Below are 15,359 nucleotides of genomic sequence, written 5' to 3' on the forward strand. Positions count from 1 at the left end.
ATGTTTTCTTTGACTGATTTTTGGCAGCCAAACATCCTTCTGTTTTGAAATAAGATTTGGAATCTATTATTTGCAACAGAAATTAGAGACTTGCATTCACATGGGTAAAAGCAATGACTTTGATTTATCTCCCTGAAAAATAATGAAGAGGATACAAAGAAAAATATAAAGACTAAATAATGAATAAAGCACGAGACAATGAGAAAAGGAAATAATTACTGAGGAAAAGATTTTTAAAAATACCAGAGGGTAGAATAAAAGTTATAATCCATGATTTATTGTGCGAGATTAAACAGGGCTGTTGACAGGACAAATTCTGCATTATTCACTAAAGTGGCAAAGTTCATACATAAAAATCAAGATTTTATAAAATTGAGTTGATTTATTTCAATGCGCTCTCAGTTTGAGCAGAGTCTCCTGATTTGCCACATGAGCTGATAACCACGTGTACAAAGTAAAGCATCTCTTTAGATAAAGGGGAGAAAGAAAAGTCTCCCGTTTGTAACACAACAGGAACTAAAAAAAAAATGAAGTCATTAAGATATAAACTGTACAAAAATAAATAGCTTTAAAAGGAAGCTTAAAAATAACTACACTCCTTCATTGAAGGTATATGATACCTCAGGTACTCTATATATAGTATTGGAATGCTACATCTGAATTAGGTTTAAATCTCCAATAAAATATACACACAAGTTGTATGGGACTGATATGTAACAAACTATTATAGACACACCAAAGGCAGTACCTCTTAATTATTAAATTACAGTTCCTATGATTACAAGTTTGTCGTCTTCGCAGTGGCCGACTTGTCGAGCGTTAAGACTGAAACAGCAGCATATAAGAAAATCTTACAGTATATTAGCCTAACTTCTGAAAGGCAACGTTCTCTATCATCTGAGGTAGATAACTATCTGGCAAAACAACAAAAAGAAGATATACAGTGGTATTTTATGTCTTACTACATCAAACAGGTCTACTTTGTTGACCTATTTGGGTCAGTTAGTGCATTTTCTCCATTTTCCTATGGCTACACAACCCTGAAGCTAAGCAAGGTTGCGTCTGGTTAGTAGGGGCTGTCAGATTGTATTTCTTCTTGCAAATAAAATAGCCATGTTTAGCACTCCTGTAGGAAGCACTCCTCAGTCACAGATTTGGGTTGTTTGGAAAAATCGCATTTGTCGCCTTCTGCAGTTTTGCCCGTGTATTCAACACATAAAGCAGTCCGTTTCCTTTCCCCCTTGCCACAAGTTCTTGAGCAGGTAGACCAAGCACCCAGCTGCCAAAGTGGGCATGGCATATCGGCACAGGGTCTGATGTCCTCTGGCTTCAATGCCCAGTTACATTCCAAGGACACTTTGCCATCATTGTCCTTGCACTCTACATTTCTCCTTTGCCAACCAGATCCACAGCTCCGAGAACATTCTGACCATTCCCCAAGAGTATACTGAGAGGTCATGGATTGTTTGATGGCATTGGGGGACTTCTTGTTTACTTTCACCTTTGGCTTGCTGAATAACACATCTTTGGGGATGAAAAAACTGTACTTTACCCTGGGAAGCAATGTATCTATACTGATAGACAGCAGCTGAATTGTCAGTGGCTCTTGAAGTTGTTTAAAACTTTGAATTCTTTCCAGGGTTGTAGAGGACCCACTGTACTTGAGAACAGCCCCTCCAATTGGAATATCGTGTTCTACTGTTATCACTGAATAGTCTCCATTCAGAATGTACTTATCATCCAGCAACTTCACAGCCAGGTAATTACCATCATGTTTAATCCCTTTGTGGCTCCGTTGTTTAATATCTATATTGGTTGCTCCAGCAGGGATTGTCACAATGTCGTTATATCCATACCTAGGAAGACAAAAAAAAAGTTAAATCCATAAAAACTAATGTCTAATTGTAATAAATTCATTATTTGTTACTGGGTGAAACGAGGTTCTGCCACAATTAAGGGTTTTCTTACTTTGAATTAAGAATGCATTAAACGCAATCTCAGGGTTCTGGAAATATGGCAGAATTATCACCGACAATTTCTGAATCTTTGATTGAATCTCAACAAAATAAATGTGCAGAGATGAAGGAATGTTCCCTTTTATTGTTTAACATATTTATACTGGGTTGAGATCCAATTTGCCTAAAATCTCCATCATTGCTAAAATCATGGAACTACTGAGCCCATCATACCTATATTCATGCTAACTCTTTAGCTGTAGCGGGCTCCTCTAATTCCATTTCTCTCCTTTTCCTCTGTATACTTTTATATCTCTTCTTTTTCAACGTGTTATCCATATTAGCTTGTGCCTCAATAGCCAATTGTGGTGTGTTTGAATAACCATCAGTGTGGAGAAAAAAAAAAATCAATATTTATCCTTCCACGAGTATTCCTAATGCTATCATCTTTGTTTTTTTTAAATTCACCAATTCAACAGTGACCCAAGCTGGGAATTGAACCCGGGCCCCTGGTGCTGTGAAGCAATGGTGCTAACCACTGTGCTACCGTGTCACCCTTTATCACCGGTATAAAACTTCAATCCAATATTTTTCCAATGACTATTGTACCCTTTCCATGACTTGGAACTCCCTTCCAACAATCGGGTCCCCAGAACACCAACTGTCATCAAACTATCCTTTTATACAAATTCAGCATTAGTGACTCATTTTTAACACCAATCGCCTGATGTATAAAACCCAGAATCCCATTGCCTTTTAAAGGCCTTTTCTAACTGACTTCCAGTTTCAGTTTTTAATACATCTATATCTGTAAAGCTAAGGCTACCTATTCCACCACTCTTGTACCTTACTGTTTTGGGTATACTTCCCTTCATTGTGTTTCCCCCCCAGGACATCCTATTTCATATTGCATTGCATCTGCCACTCATCTGCTAATCTGTTTACATCCTCCTGGAATATCTCCCATTCTTCCTGACAATTTGATCTTGCCTTTATTTTATTTGACATTCAAACTTCAATGCTAATATTCGTGTGCCGACAGATCTTTGGTAAAAATAAAAACAAAGTAAAAATCACCCAACATAGCTTCCTTGGACCATAAGTCAGAGGAGCAGGTGGGCCATTCAGCCCATCGAATCTGCTCCACCATTCAATGAGAGCATGACTGATCTGATCTGATAATCCTCAACCACTTTCCCGCTTTATCTCCATAATCTTTGATTCCCTTGCTGATTAAAAATCTGTCTATCTCAGCCTTGAACATGACCCAACCTCTACAGCCCTCTGCTGTAAAGTATTCTACAGATTCACTACTCTCAAGAGTTGAATTTCCTCCTCATCAATGTCTTAAATGGATTACCCCTTACTCTGACATTATGCCCTCTGGTCCTAGACTGTCCCACATGGGGACACATCCTCTCAGCATCTATCCTGTCAAACCTCCTGAGAATCATATATGTCTCAGTAAGGTTGTCTCTCATTCTTCAAAAATTCAATGAGTACAGGCTCAACCTACTCAGCCTTTACTCAAAGAGAAATCCCTCTATACCCAGGAGCAACCTAGTAAACCTTCTCTGGACTGCTCCAATGCCAACATATCTTTCCTTAGATAAGGAGTGACCCACATCTCGCCAATCTTGAAATACATGAATCTGTTCACTTACTCGTTGTACCAACCTTTTGAGAAGCATTTGGGACCAATTTGGCTCCATTCGTTCATGTATTTCAGATTTAAAAAAATTTAATCTATTTTTGTTTCTCTTCCAAGTTTGTCAGATATCCAGACTTAGTCAGGAGGATTTAATGGTGGAGTATATTTGACTTCTTTACAGATTCACTATTCATTGGTTGTCCAAGATGCTTTGTAAAGCTAATCTGGGCTGTAGGACCTTGTAGGCTAAGAACAATGGACCATAATTTGAGTAATTTCAGTGCAGACAAGGCAAACTAATGCAAACTGGATTGGCAAATGGATCAGGTCCTGTTCAAACCAGATTCTGTGTGATGCAGAAAGAGGGATGATCAATCAATAATGCAATCTGCTGGGATAGCCCTCCCCAAAGAAAACAAAGGTTTGAAAGTCAGCTAGAACTAAAATTAAAACCTAACTCTTGTCGATGAGGATCTATCATACCGATCTTGTAGCCATAGATCCAACCATTATATATGCTTTAAGAGATCTATGGAAACATTTTTGTCATGTGTATGTTATTGGTAATTTGTATTTATGTTCTCCCTCATTGTTTGTTCACCTCACACCATCATCTCTGACTAAGAGAGTGGAAATATCCTTAAGCTTATTTTTTCATTCCCAAAGTAACAAGCTTGCAAGTGACCAATTCACCCTTTAGAATATGTCTGAGTAATGATTCAAAGAAGATATCTAATTCAGAATACAATGTGCGAGTAGTTTAACTATTGCCTACCACAGACAATAGTTAAACCAATACTACCTCATCAGTAGTTTATCAAATTTGCCAAGTATTTTTCTCCCGCTGTAAAATCTAATCATAAATGTTTCTAAAATACTAAGCACACATCTTCCACTGTATCGGATAGATTTGTCAGCAGGTTTTAATTTTGAACAGCGTAGAAGCTATGATAGAAATGGACGTACTTAGACTTGGTCAGAGAGCCACTTATTTTCCTGCATGATGAGCTATTCCCATCACAGACTGCGCACTTGTCAAATTTCTTGCTGGATCCAATGACATGGTCACATCCCGCTTTTACGCATTGACCTTGAACACAAATCGATGTTGTATCAGGACCACATGACGTTCCATCAATTACCTGCAACACCAACAATGTATTTAAATTAGTTTACATTTCATCGCCATAAAGATATTTTGATGTGCAACATTTCAAAATGAGATTGGTATAATGGAGCATTGATTTAAACCAGGGTCAGAATTTCTCAGATGGTGGAGTCGCGCTTCCCACCAAGCAGAGCAAAGCAAGTGCCCCGCAGCTACGCCACTCCCAAATGAGCATTCAGTGGCTGCAGGTTGATCTTCTCCCACCCCTACCCGACCTTGGAAGGAGTCCTAGAGAGCTGTTATGAACATCTAGCTATGACTGCAACTCTTGAACATGTCAAAAAACAGTAAAGTGCTTTCTGCCGTGAAGAAGAGAAAGTGAAAGCACTTAACTCCTAAACATTTCTGTTAGGTTCAAAGCAGAGTACATGAGATGCGTTCAAGCGTGAAGGGAAATAAAAATAATCAAGTGGCTATCTGGAAGCTGTTACCCTGCCAATTGCAGCCTATTAAAAGCTATTTCTCTTTGAAAGTGAATAGAAGTCTTTCTGCGCAAAGGATCTGAGAGGGTTTAAAGCCTTGTAATGTGTTTTGACTTTCTAACAGCTGCTGCTTTCTTGACATCCATCTGAGGCAGCAGGGGTAAGGGGCTGAAAAGTGAAAAAACAATGATTTTTAAAGTGTTTTTGCCTGGACTGCTCTTCAGCCTCCAGGCAGGTGTGACTGATTGGCAGCGGGGTGGGGGGGGGGGTGTCTCTGATGAGGATGCTCTGATATAGAGGGGGGAATCTCTGGTGGGTCAATCGTATGTGTGCTGTGGGGGGAGGGGTGTGTGACCCAGCCAATCCCGTGGTGGTGGTGGGGGGGATGCCTCCACATGGCAGCATGGGGGGGTCAGAAGGATTTGCTCTGTGTGGGGGGGAGGGCAGATGGGGGCTAGCTACTGCTCCTTGCTATTGGGCCTCCGGCTCAAAGTGGCGGCCTAATAGCGGGATTGAGAAAAGAGTCCCTTGCGTTCCCCACTACATATAAATTTGCATGGCTGGGGAGAGTGAATCGCTTTTGGGCACAGCTCCTAGCATCAGCGCAAACCAGAAGCAATTCCGGCAGAAAATCCAAAATGGAGAATCCAACTCTTTATATGTTCTGACTAAAATCTATAATATACAGCATGATTAATTGTGTAGGACAGGCATATAAAAATTCCAGAGAAGTTTGGAGAAGGCATTAGAAAGGAAATTTGCATTGTATTCCAGTCTGACTGAAATAACTTTCTTTCTTGATGCACAAAAGGTTGGGAATTTTACATCAGATTTTTAGTCTAGAGGTTTTGATAGTTTGGACCCAGTGACCCTTTTAGTTATGAAATTAGGCTTCAAGGTGCATTTTGGTGTTAATTTATTATTAACATTACGCATGTTCATTTACCTTTCCCCACACTGTTGTATTAATGGCAATCATTTAGGTGAACAGGGCACCAAAATAAGCCTTGATCTAATTGGCTGGTCTAACAAGAAATTAGTCAACATTGACATAAAAGCGTCAATTTGATTATATATCGGAATTGTTTCCTCAGGAAAGAGAAATTAGGAAGAGGGTATTACATCTGCAGTCTATGGTTTCTTATTCCGCCTGCATAGAGTTTAAACTGCTAATTAACTACTGTCACCAACATTGGACTGTGATTCGATAGAATTTATTTTTTTCAGTACCATAACATTTTACAGGCCAGAAGGAGGCCAATTGGTCTTTTGCCAGCATTCCAATTAGTCCCATTAGTCCCATTCCTCAGCCTTTTCTTCCATCGCTTTAAATTTCTCATTTCAAAATATTTTCCTTGCTTCCATTTTAAAAGCTCTTTTCAACACTGTTTCTAACATGGCTTCTGTTTAAAAGTAAATATCTCCTCTATTCCTTCCCTTTGTTATTTTGGTGTTCGTCTTAAAATGTATGTCCTCTGGCATAAATTTACTGATTTCACCAAGTACAGCCCCTCACTTATCAGATTCATTGAGCAGGATTCCCCCCCCCCCCCCCCCCCCCCCCCCGTGGTGTGTATTGCAATGGCAGAGGCAGCCTGCTATTGGCCAGCAGTCGGATCTTCCAGTCCTGTCGACAGGGTTTCCTGTTGTTCGCACTTTCCGCTGTGGCGGGGGATCGCCGTCGGCGTGACCGCAAGATCCTGCGGGTGGGAATGTCTGAAAATTACGCCCGTAATATCCAAGCCTATCTGACGACTGTATGTGCAAGCACCTATTGCCTCTATTAAAATCAAAGACAGACGACGGGAGTTTTTGGCGTAGTGGATCCCACTGTGGTTGATGAGGTTGATTTTGACGGGACTGGAATATCTTGCCGGTGGGCAGGACCGGAAAAACCCAAAAAGTAATTTCATAGAAATATGTTAAATGTACATTAGTACTGGAAAGCAAGAGTTTTAGGCACTTAATCCTTTTCTGACTATTTTATAAGATACAATAAACTAATCCAGTCAACCAAAGCATCAGATTTTCAGAACTTGTCATTTGAAGTTACTTTTCTGAAAACTGTAAAAGAACCCATCGTATTTTGCAGTTGGCCCATATGTAATTATTTGTACTTTATTGCAAAGAGAAGGAACTTTGCAGAATATATTATTTTCTTTTATGATGTGAAATTAGTGTCTCCAAAAATAATTAAATGCAAATGCCACAATATAGTTAAAAGTCTTCAACTGATCGCATCAAAGCTTGATGGTGCCAAAACAATGATTCATAGTTATAATTCATCCATTGCAATAAGCAGAGCACCGAGGTGCTGACAGCATGGCTATTATCCTTGACAATCTGGGCAGTATCTAAAAATAATTAAACATAAAATGTTTCAATATCCTTTAAAAATGCAGCTTACAGCTGAGTTATGTTGCGGATACCCAGCGGTTTCTTATTTCATCTTATTCTGCACAAAAGGAGAAAAATGCTTGAGAATGGGATTTGTTCATCATAACTGGGTATTTGAAATCCCAGCAGCGAGTGATGCCAGCATTGGAATGTCACTCTTTGCTGCTGTGTACATGCCTTTGTTTTGTAAGGTTATGGTGGACGGTAAAAAAGTAAAGATGCTGGAATTATAGGTCGGGATTCTCCGTTTGGGAGCCGGGACTGAATGGGATGGGTGTTCCATGGTCCCGATGGGGATTCGAATGCCAGAGCCATTCAGGACATGCTAATGGGCCAGCATGCGCACCATGTGGAACTAATGCAATTCCAATGCATTGCCGTGTGATTTGCTGCACTCAAGAGTCTGACAAGCTACAGCTGCAGAAAGCATTTCCGCACATAGTCATTCCGGCCAAGAAGATGGCACCAAGCGGCCCCGAGGTTCGCGGATGCAGAGCTGAAGATATTGCTGGATGCTGTGGATGAGAGGTGGGACAGCCTGTTCCCTGGGCTGGGTTGTAGGCTGCCACTCTCCGTTATCAACGGGCCTGGGGTGGAGGTGGCAGAGGCTTTGAGCTCCGTGGGCCCCACCGTGAGGACCGGAGAGCAGTGCCACGAGAAGCTGCACCGCCTCCTCAGGACGGCCCGAGTGAGTCACCAACTCCGTGCCCCTGCTACCAGTCCATCCTGCACACCCACACCCATCACCCCCGCCTCCCCGCACCCCCATGTGGCCTACACCAGGAGGACCGGAAGGCAGTACTGGGTGAGGATGGGCAACCCCTTCAGGCCACCAGGTAAGTCTCCACCATCGTACCCTTGGCACCACCCCCATACCACACACCTGTAACCCATCCACCCCCATCAGAGGGTGACCAAACCCCACGGGACAGCAGTCCGCTCGCACCCCACTCTGCACCAGGTGCTAACACCTATAATGCCCACTATGGCTTTGTGCCCTGCACACACAGACTTATAGCTGTGGATTCTCTTTGCTGCCCGTGTCCGAGTGTCTCGTACTGTGCATTATCCGTACCCCAGGAGAAGGCGGCCCACAACCGCTGGAGGGTAATGGACCAGGTTAGCGGGATGGGAGAGTGGGCAGTAGCAGAGGCTGGTCGGCATGGGACGTCCCTAAGGCAGTGAGTTCGCTCTCCCCACAGACAGTGCCTACCCATGATCTCACAACGTGTCCCGTCTTGTGCCTTGCAGGGCTGACGAGGCGGAACCGGCTGGTATCCCTTGCCGTCAGCCGCAACCACGCAACACCCTGGAGCACCGGCCTGGGATGACACCGACTTCTCACCGCAGCCGTCGCCAACACCCTGCACCATCCCAGGGACACTCTCCTCGGTGAGTCATTTTAGTGAAGTGGCTCCTGGGACACTTTCTGGTGCGCACGGCAAACATGTTGTGGTACATCAGGTGGAGGTAGGAACTTCCGAGGGGGGGGGGGGGGGGGGACAGTCGGTGGATGGCACAGCCTCAGGAACCAGCTGCCGTCCAGACAGATCTCGGGCTTCAGGAAAGGGTGGACCCATCAGAGTTGGCTTGGGACAACATGAGGGGGTATCAGCAACCATCCAGTGCCTGAAGGTGCGGAAGGATGTGTCCAGGAGCAGGAGGCGGTGCCAGTAATGCATGCCACACAGGCCAACACCATACGGTGGCATCCGCAGTGGAAGCTTTGGGTGCGAGAGTCACATCAATGGGTCAGGATGGTCAAGGCCTGGGGCACAGTGCGCGGGCATAGACTGGGTCATAGAACAGGGCAGCCATGTAGCAGGGCCACATGGATATTGTTGCAGCTCTCCAGAGCGTGGCCCAGTCACAACAGGACATGGCTGCGGACGTAGATATCATTGGCCAGCGGGTATGAATGGCATCCAACATCACCATAGTTTGCTGACAGTTGTGCCGCTGGCCAGGGGGCTTCTGCCAAGGCTGGGGGGAGTAGTGTAGGGTGGCCAGGAGATGGGCTGTGGAGTCGGGTGGACGGGCATGGAACACCATTGCTGCAGCCGACAACGCAGCCATGCAGCTGCGCACACTGCTAAGAGCCCACATTGAACCTAGTGCCATGGGTTGTATACTTGTCCCCCCAGGGCACCCCCCTGATGCCCTCTGGCCTCAGCTGACCCATCAGCTGTGTGGGCACACTCCAGCACAACCAGTGCCACCTTTTTGGCTAGGATAAGTGTGTGTGGGGAGCGTAATGTGTATGTGAAGCTGCAGCTTGTCAGCCTCCCGAGTGTCGATCACAGAGTCAGCGAATCATTTTTCATTGGAATCAACTGTGTTCTATGCGGCACCTGTGCTAGCCCCTCGACGGTAGCGGAATCGGTCCCAGTGCGGCACCGGTTTTTATGTCATAAAAGTCTACAGATTCTGCGTTAGCATCAACCCTTCGTCTGACCCCTGGCTCTCGGCTCATTTGAGCTGCATCTCTGGGTCCAGCTCTTTTTTCCCTCTCGAGCACCAGCATGTGGCTGAGGAGACGGCAACCAGTGTTGCTGCTATTCTTGTTCCTCATCAGAGGTGCAAGTAGAGCAGCATAAACTGCTCCCTTGCCATAGTGGCAACAAGGAAGTGCAGATCAAGGTGAGAGAAAGACAAAATAGCTCCCAGGGAATTGGAACTCTAGGGCCACATTCTCCCCTACCTGGCGGGGCGGGGGGTTCCGGCAAAGGGGAGTGGCGCCAACCACTCCGGCATCGGGCCTCCCCAAAGGTGCGGAATTCTCCGCACATTTGGGGGCTGGGCCCGCGCCGGAGCGGTTGGCACCACGCCGACTGGCGCCAAAACCGGCATTAGCAGCCTTTCAGGCCCACCGCCCAGCGCCGGGGCTGGCCGAAAGGCCTTCGCCGGTTCGCGCATGCGCCGGTGGTGACGTCACCACCGACGCATGCGCGCTGGGGGATTCTCTTCTGGCTCCGCCATGGCGGATGACGTGGCGGCGGCGGAAGAGAAAGAGTGCCCCCACGGCACTGGCCCGCCCCCCGATCAGTGGGCCATGATCGCGGGCCTGGCCACCGTGGGGGCACCCCCCAGGGTCCGATCGCCCTGCGCCCCCCCCCCCAGGACCCCGGGGGCCCACTCGTGCCGCCGATCCCCCCGCCACCAGAGGTGGTTCAAACCTCGGCGGCGGGAGAGGCCTCCCAGCGGCGGGACTTCGGCCCATCGCGGGCCGGAGAATCGCCGCAGGGGCCTCGCCGATCGGAGGGGCATGATTCCTGCCCCCGCCAATTCCCTTGTGGCGGAGAATTTCTGCCACGGCGGGGACGGGATTTTCGGTGGCCCCGGGCGATTCTCCGACCCTGCTGGCGGTCGGAGAATTTCGCCCCACATGTCAAACAGTAAGATCACTCCATCAGAAAGTAGGTGAGTTGCAGCCCCATGCATAAGCATGGCTTCAACTCTTCAGTTTCATGGCTTGAAGGCTTCCCAGCCTGTCAGTTTCATTGAACATACACTCCCTGCTTTTGTTTCTCATCTGGTTGTCCTTGGCATGCTCCACACAGCTCTGGAAATCTGCTGTGAGGCCGGTTAAAGCCAAAGTTTGGGCTCAAATCCTCGATTAATTGCCTCTTTAAATGTTGTAATTACAGGGCGTCATGCAGCACAGTGGTTAGCACTAGGACTGCGGCGCTGAGGACCCAGGTTCGAATCCCGGCCCTGGGTCACTGTCCGTGTGGAGTTTGCACATTCTCCCCGTGTCTGCATGGGTTTCACCCCCACAACCCAAAGATGTGCAGGTGAGCTGGATTGGCCACGCTAAATTGCCCCTTAATTGGAGAAATAATAATTGTGAACTCTAAATTTATTTTTTAAAATAAATATTGTAATTACTTACCAACGGCTCCATAGGGGCTAGCAAACCCGCCTGAGTTAAGCTAGAGTTTGGACATAATCATGTTGAGTTCCCAACCCGATGCCAGACTTTTCTGGGCTTTAAGTTCCACCGCCTTCATCCAACCACCCGTACCCAAACCCATTTCCTTGTGGCTCTGCCCCATATCTGCAGACCACCAGCTTGAGTTTCTAGAGCACTGGTCCAGTAATATAACAACAGTGCCTTCAATACAGATGACTTATTCTTGCAATGAGCGATTCATTTCTTTTGGTAAAAAAAATGAATCAATTATCAGGCCTGCTCTCGAGAACGTAATGCATCATTGGGATGAAGTAACATGGGAACCTGACAATATAGTAAGATACCAGGAAGTATCTCAAAAATGCAGTGTCATGATATGCAGACATGCAGATAATGATATATAGACAGGCAGCTAATGAACACAGAGAACAGGACATGACCAGTGAGCAGGCAAGACACTCAGGGGTGGTATCTCACTATAAAAGGCACGAGGCGCTCACACTCTGCCTCTTTCCACTGATGAGCATCTACAGAGTGAGTCAGGGTGTATGTACAGTATCACACCTCCAGCACGTGGCTAAGAGCTAGTCTGGTTCAGTCAGACAGAGTAACCACACTTAGGTTAGCAGAGAGTCGAACTCATAGAGAACTGTGCTAACTGTGCTACTGGCTCAATAAATCAGATTGAACTAACTTCAAGGTCTGGAGTACCTTTTGGTTAAAGCTGCATCCAGTTGCAGCCTGTGTTATTCCAGAGTACATAACACAACATACAGTATTACTGAACTTTTAATTATTACGCTGTAAAATGACTGAAACAAAAGTAAAATACAGTGGATGCTAAAATACTGAAGTAAAAACAGAAAACGCTGAAAACATTGAACTGGTCTGGCAGCATCTATGGAGTAACAGATGCTGTTTGACCTGTTGAGTGTTCCCAGCCTCTTCTGTTTTTAGTTATAGCTGTAAATTACTGTCTATTCTAAAGGAGGTACTTACTTTGGATTCAAATACTTTAAACTCCGTATTCCCTCTGTCACGGCAGAACAGTTTACACCGATCTCTTGGGGAAACACCAGAATATTTGGGTAACCAGTTAATCGTGTTGCCAACAAAGTCTTTGTAATTCCTGCTGTTGTACTTTTCGCATTGCTCCTCTCTGAAGCTTTTTCCTATTGCAAAATAAACAGAGTCCAGAAGTTACTTTCTTTGTGTCACACTGGGAGTGAGCCCTCTCTTATTTTAAAATATTTACTCTATTGTAATATGACTCAGATCCAAACTGCCAAAACCACAGGCGCTTTTCAGAACAATGTAACAGCACAATCTGTGTGCCAGACAAAATTATAATACGCTTACATTTCTGCAATGAATAAGGTTGAAGTGTACGGTGTTCCTTTTCAACCTTGAAAAACAGCATTTTACAAGAAGGCCAAATGCAAATTAGTCACAGGATTACTAGACAGCATTAGCAGCCTTCGCATATTTAACTCCATTTCAGGTCCCTTGGCCAGTACTGTTGTGATTCAGAGTGGATCCAACCCAACTGATTGTGTAGCATGTGTTTCGGACCAGGGAGGAGAGGAAGGTTTTCCAATTGTCATTGTACTCAGGTACTGGTTGTTGGAGACGTAGGCAGCAGGAGGTACTGGTGATCCAAGTAGAGAAATGTTCCACTTCACCTTCCACATCCGACTGGAATGCCTGATGCTGCAACTAGGACCTAAGTGTGATGTCTCATGCCTCAGCACAATCATCCATCAATTTATGAGCACAATAAACCAAAATATTTCAACACTCACATTTGATCTATTTCACATATTTGGTTTATTGAAGTGTTTATTCATTGAAAAAAAAGACTTGGGGCAGATGGGACATGTGTGTTCCCATGGCTGTGATTTCTAATGGCATTGGGGGTCATGATCAGAGGCAGGCCAGCCTGAAGTATGGTGGTTCTCTGCCATGATTCCGACCTGGAGCCTTTTTCAATGAGGGTGGCTTGGGAAAAGATTTGCTGGCCGCCAATTATTGTAAATTATGAAGCCTACCAAGGTCCCGTTCTTACATTGACTGGAACTTTGAGTCAGCAATGCGGATAGCCCAAGTTGGACTGGACCATGTCTAGCCCAATCCAATGGGCTCAGGGGAGATGTGGAGGATCCCTGAGAGAAAACCTGAGGGAACCCCTCACAACGGACCCAAAATGGCAGCTGAACCACAGTTGCAGCAGTTGGCAATCTGCTAGAGGGGTTACTCCTCCAGGATTATGGCCAGGGAGCTGTGGCATTTTAAAATGCATAATTTACCCACCGTTGCTCCTTGCAGTCTCCATGATCAACTCCAAGCTCGGCCAATGCGGCTGCTAATCACAGACTGCTGGAGGTCCTCCCATTGGCACTCCAGAGTGCGTGCCTACCATCTCTGATTGGACGACCAGTCTGCTTTCTGACCTTTAATTTGCTGGAGATTATGGTGGGGTGTCTAAAGTACACTTTGTGGGGTCAGGAACCAGAACCGGTTTGCATGTCTGGTTCCTGCCCTGAGATTGGAAATTTTATATCAAAAAGTATATTTCAGACAAACCTGTCAATGAATTGGAACTGATGGGTTATGATTGGTGAATGTGGAAGAGCATGTGACCTATTTACATTTCAGCGTGGTTTATATTATCTTCTTTATGTAATCGCACTTATTCCATAGGTCTTCACTTCAATTATTCATAAATCGCTAAAATTATCCATTTACCATTATTGTTCAGACAATCTTGAGTATTGCAGGTACGGTATCGTGTTCGCTGTCCTTCACAATATTTTCCACCATTTTGAGGCACTGGATCATTGCATTCTCTGAATGAAAACTGCACACCTCCACCACACGTTCTGGAACATTCTCCCCAGGGATTCCAGGACCCCCAGCTTCCTTGGACAATAACCTGCAAACAAGACAAAAGCTCAACACCCGCTTCTGATCACATGTTGTCTCAGGTGACCATGCCTGTGGACTTTAAATAAATTTGTGCAATTGTATCACAATAATTATCGTGTGTTTAATCCTCAAATATCTGAGAAAAAGTAGGCAGCCCCAATCATAGCAATTCCAATCTTCTACCAAGGCTGTGGTTCTCATTTTTAAAACATGCACCACTAATAGTAATAGCTTATTGTCAAAAGTAGGCTTCAATGAAGTTACTGTGAAAAGCCCCAAGTCGCCACATTCCGGCGCCTGTTCGGGGAGGCTGGTACGGGAATTGAACCCACACTACTGCCTTGTTCTGCTTTACAGGCCAGCTATTGAGCTCACTGTGCTAAACCAGCGCCTCTAATTTTGTCTCTCACATTTCATCAATGCTTTTTCAATTGATCACCAACAATTATTTATGATGTTGCAGGATTTGAACCCCCTTACTCCATCATATATACATGTCGCAAGGATGGTCACTGCAAGATTGTGGGCGAAATTCTCCCAAAACGGGAGAAATCGTCAAACTGCCGTAAAACCCGGGCGGGTTTTACGGCATCGCGCCCCTTCCCGACGGGGGACCGATTCTGGTCCCCCGTCGGGGCTAGCAGCCCGACGTCGGAGGCTCCGACAAGTCGGGCTCAACGAAAATCGTTAAGCCCGCTTGTCGGACTTAGCGCCGGCTGACGCGTCATATGACGTCAGCCGCGCATGCGCAGGTGGGAAGACTCCACCCGCGCATGCGCGGGTGACGTCATCGCGGTTTTTGCGTGAAACCCGCGCATGCGCGGTCCGGGTTGCCCCTCAGCCGCCCCGCGTATTGATACTGCGGGGCGGCGGAAGGACAAATAGTGCGCGGGCATCGGGCCCGCTGCCCGCGATCGGTGGGCACCGA

At 45.7% G+C, this 15,359-nt stretch overlaps 1 protein-coding gene across 1 annotated transcript in view; it reads right to left on the minus strand.

Moving 5' to 3' along the window:
- Window positions 1–255: 255 nt before the first annotated feature.
- Window positions 256–15,359, minus strand: part of LOC119954198 (A disintegrin and metalloproteinase with thrombospondin motifs 8-like) — a 37,003-nt gene continuing 21,899 nt past the window's right edge. The window contains exons 5-8 of the mRNA XM_038779214.1: window positions 14,252–14,438; window positions 12,506–12,678; window positions 4,573–4,748; window positions 256–1,856 (exon numbers count right to left, since the gene is read on the minus strand). Of these exons, the coding sequence (XP_038635142.1) occupies window positions 1,118–1,856; window positions 4,573–4,748; window positions 12,506–12,678; window positions 14,252–14,438 (1,275 nt within the window). The 3' untranslated portion in view covers window positions 256–1,117. The remainder of the gene's footprint in view (window positions 1,857–4,572; window positions 4,749–12,505; window positions 12,679–14,251; window positions 14,439–15,359) is intronic.

This window comes from Scyliorhinus canicula, chromosome 19 (genome assembly GCF_902713615.1).
Source record: "Scyliorhinus canicula chromosome 19, sScyCan1.1, whole genome shotgun sequence".
Lineage (NCBI taxonomy): Eukaryota > Metazoa > Chordata > Chondrichthyes > Carcharhiniformes > Scyliorhinidae > Scyliorhinus > Scyliorhinus canicula.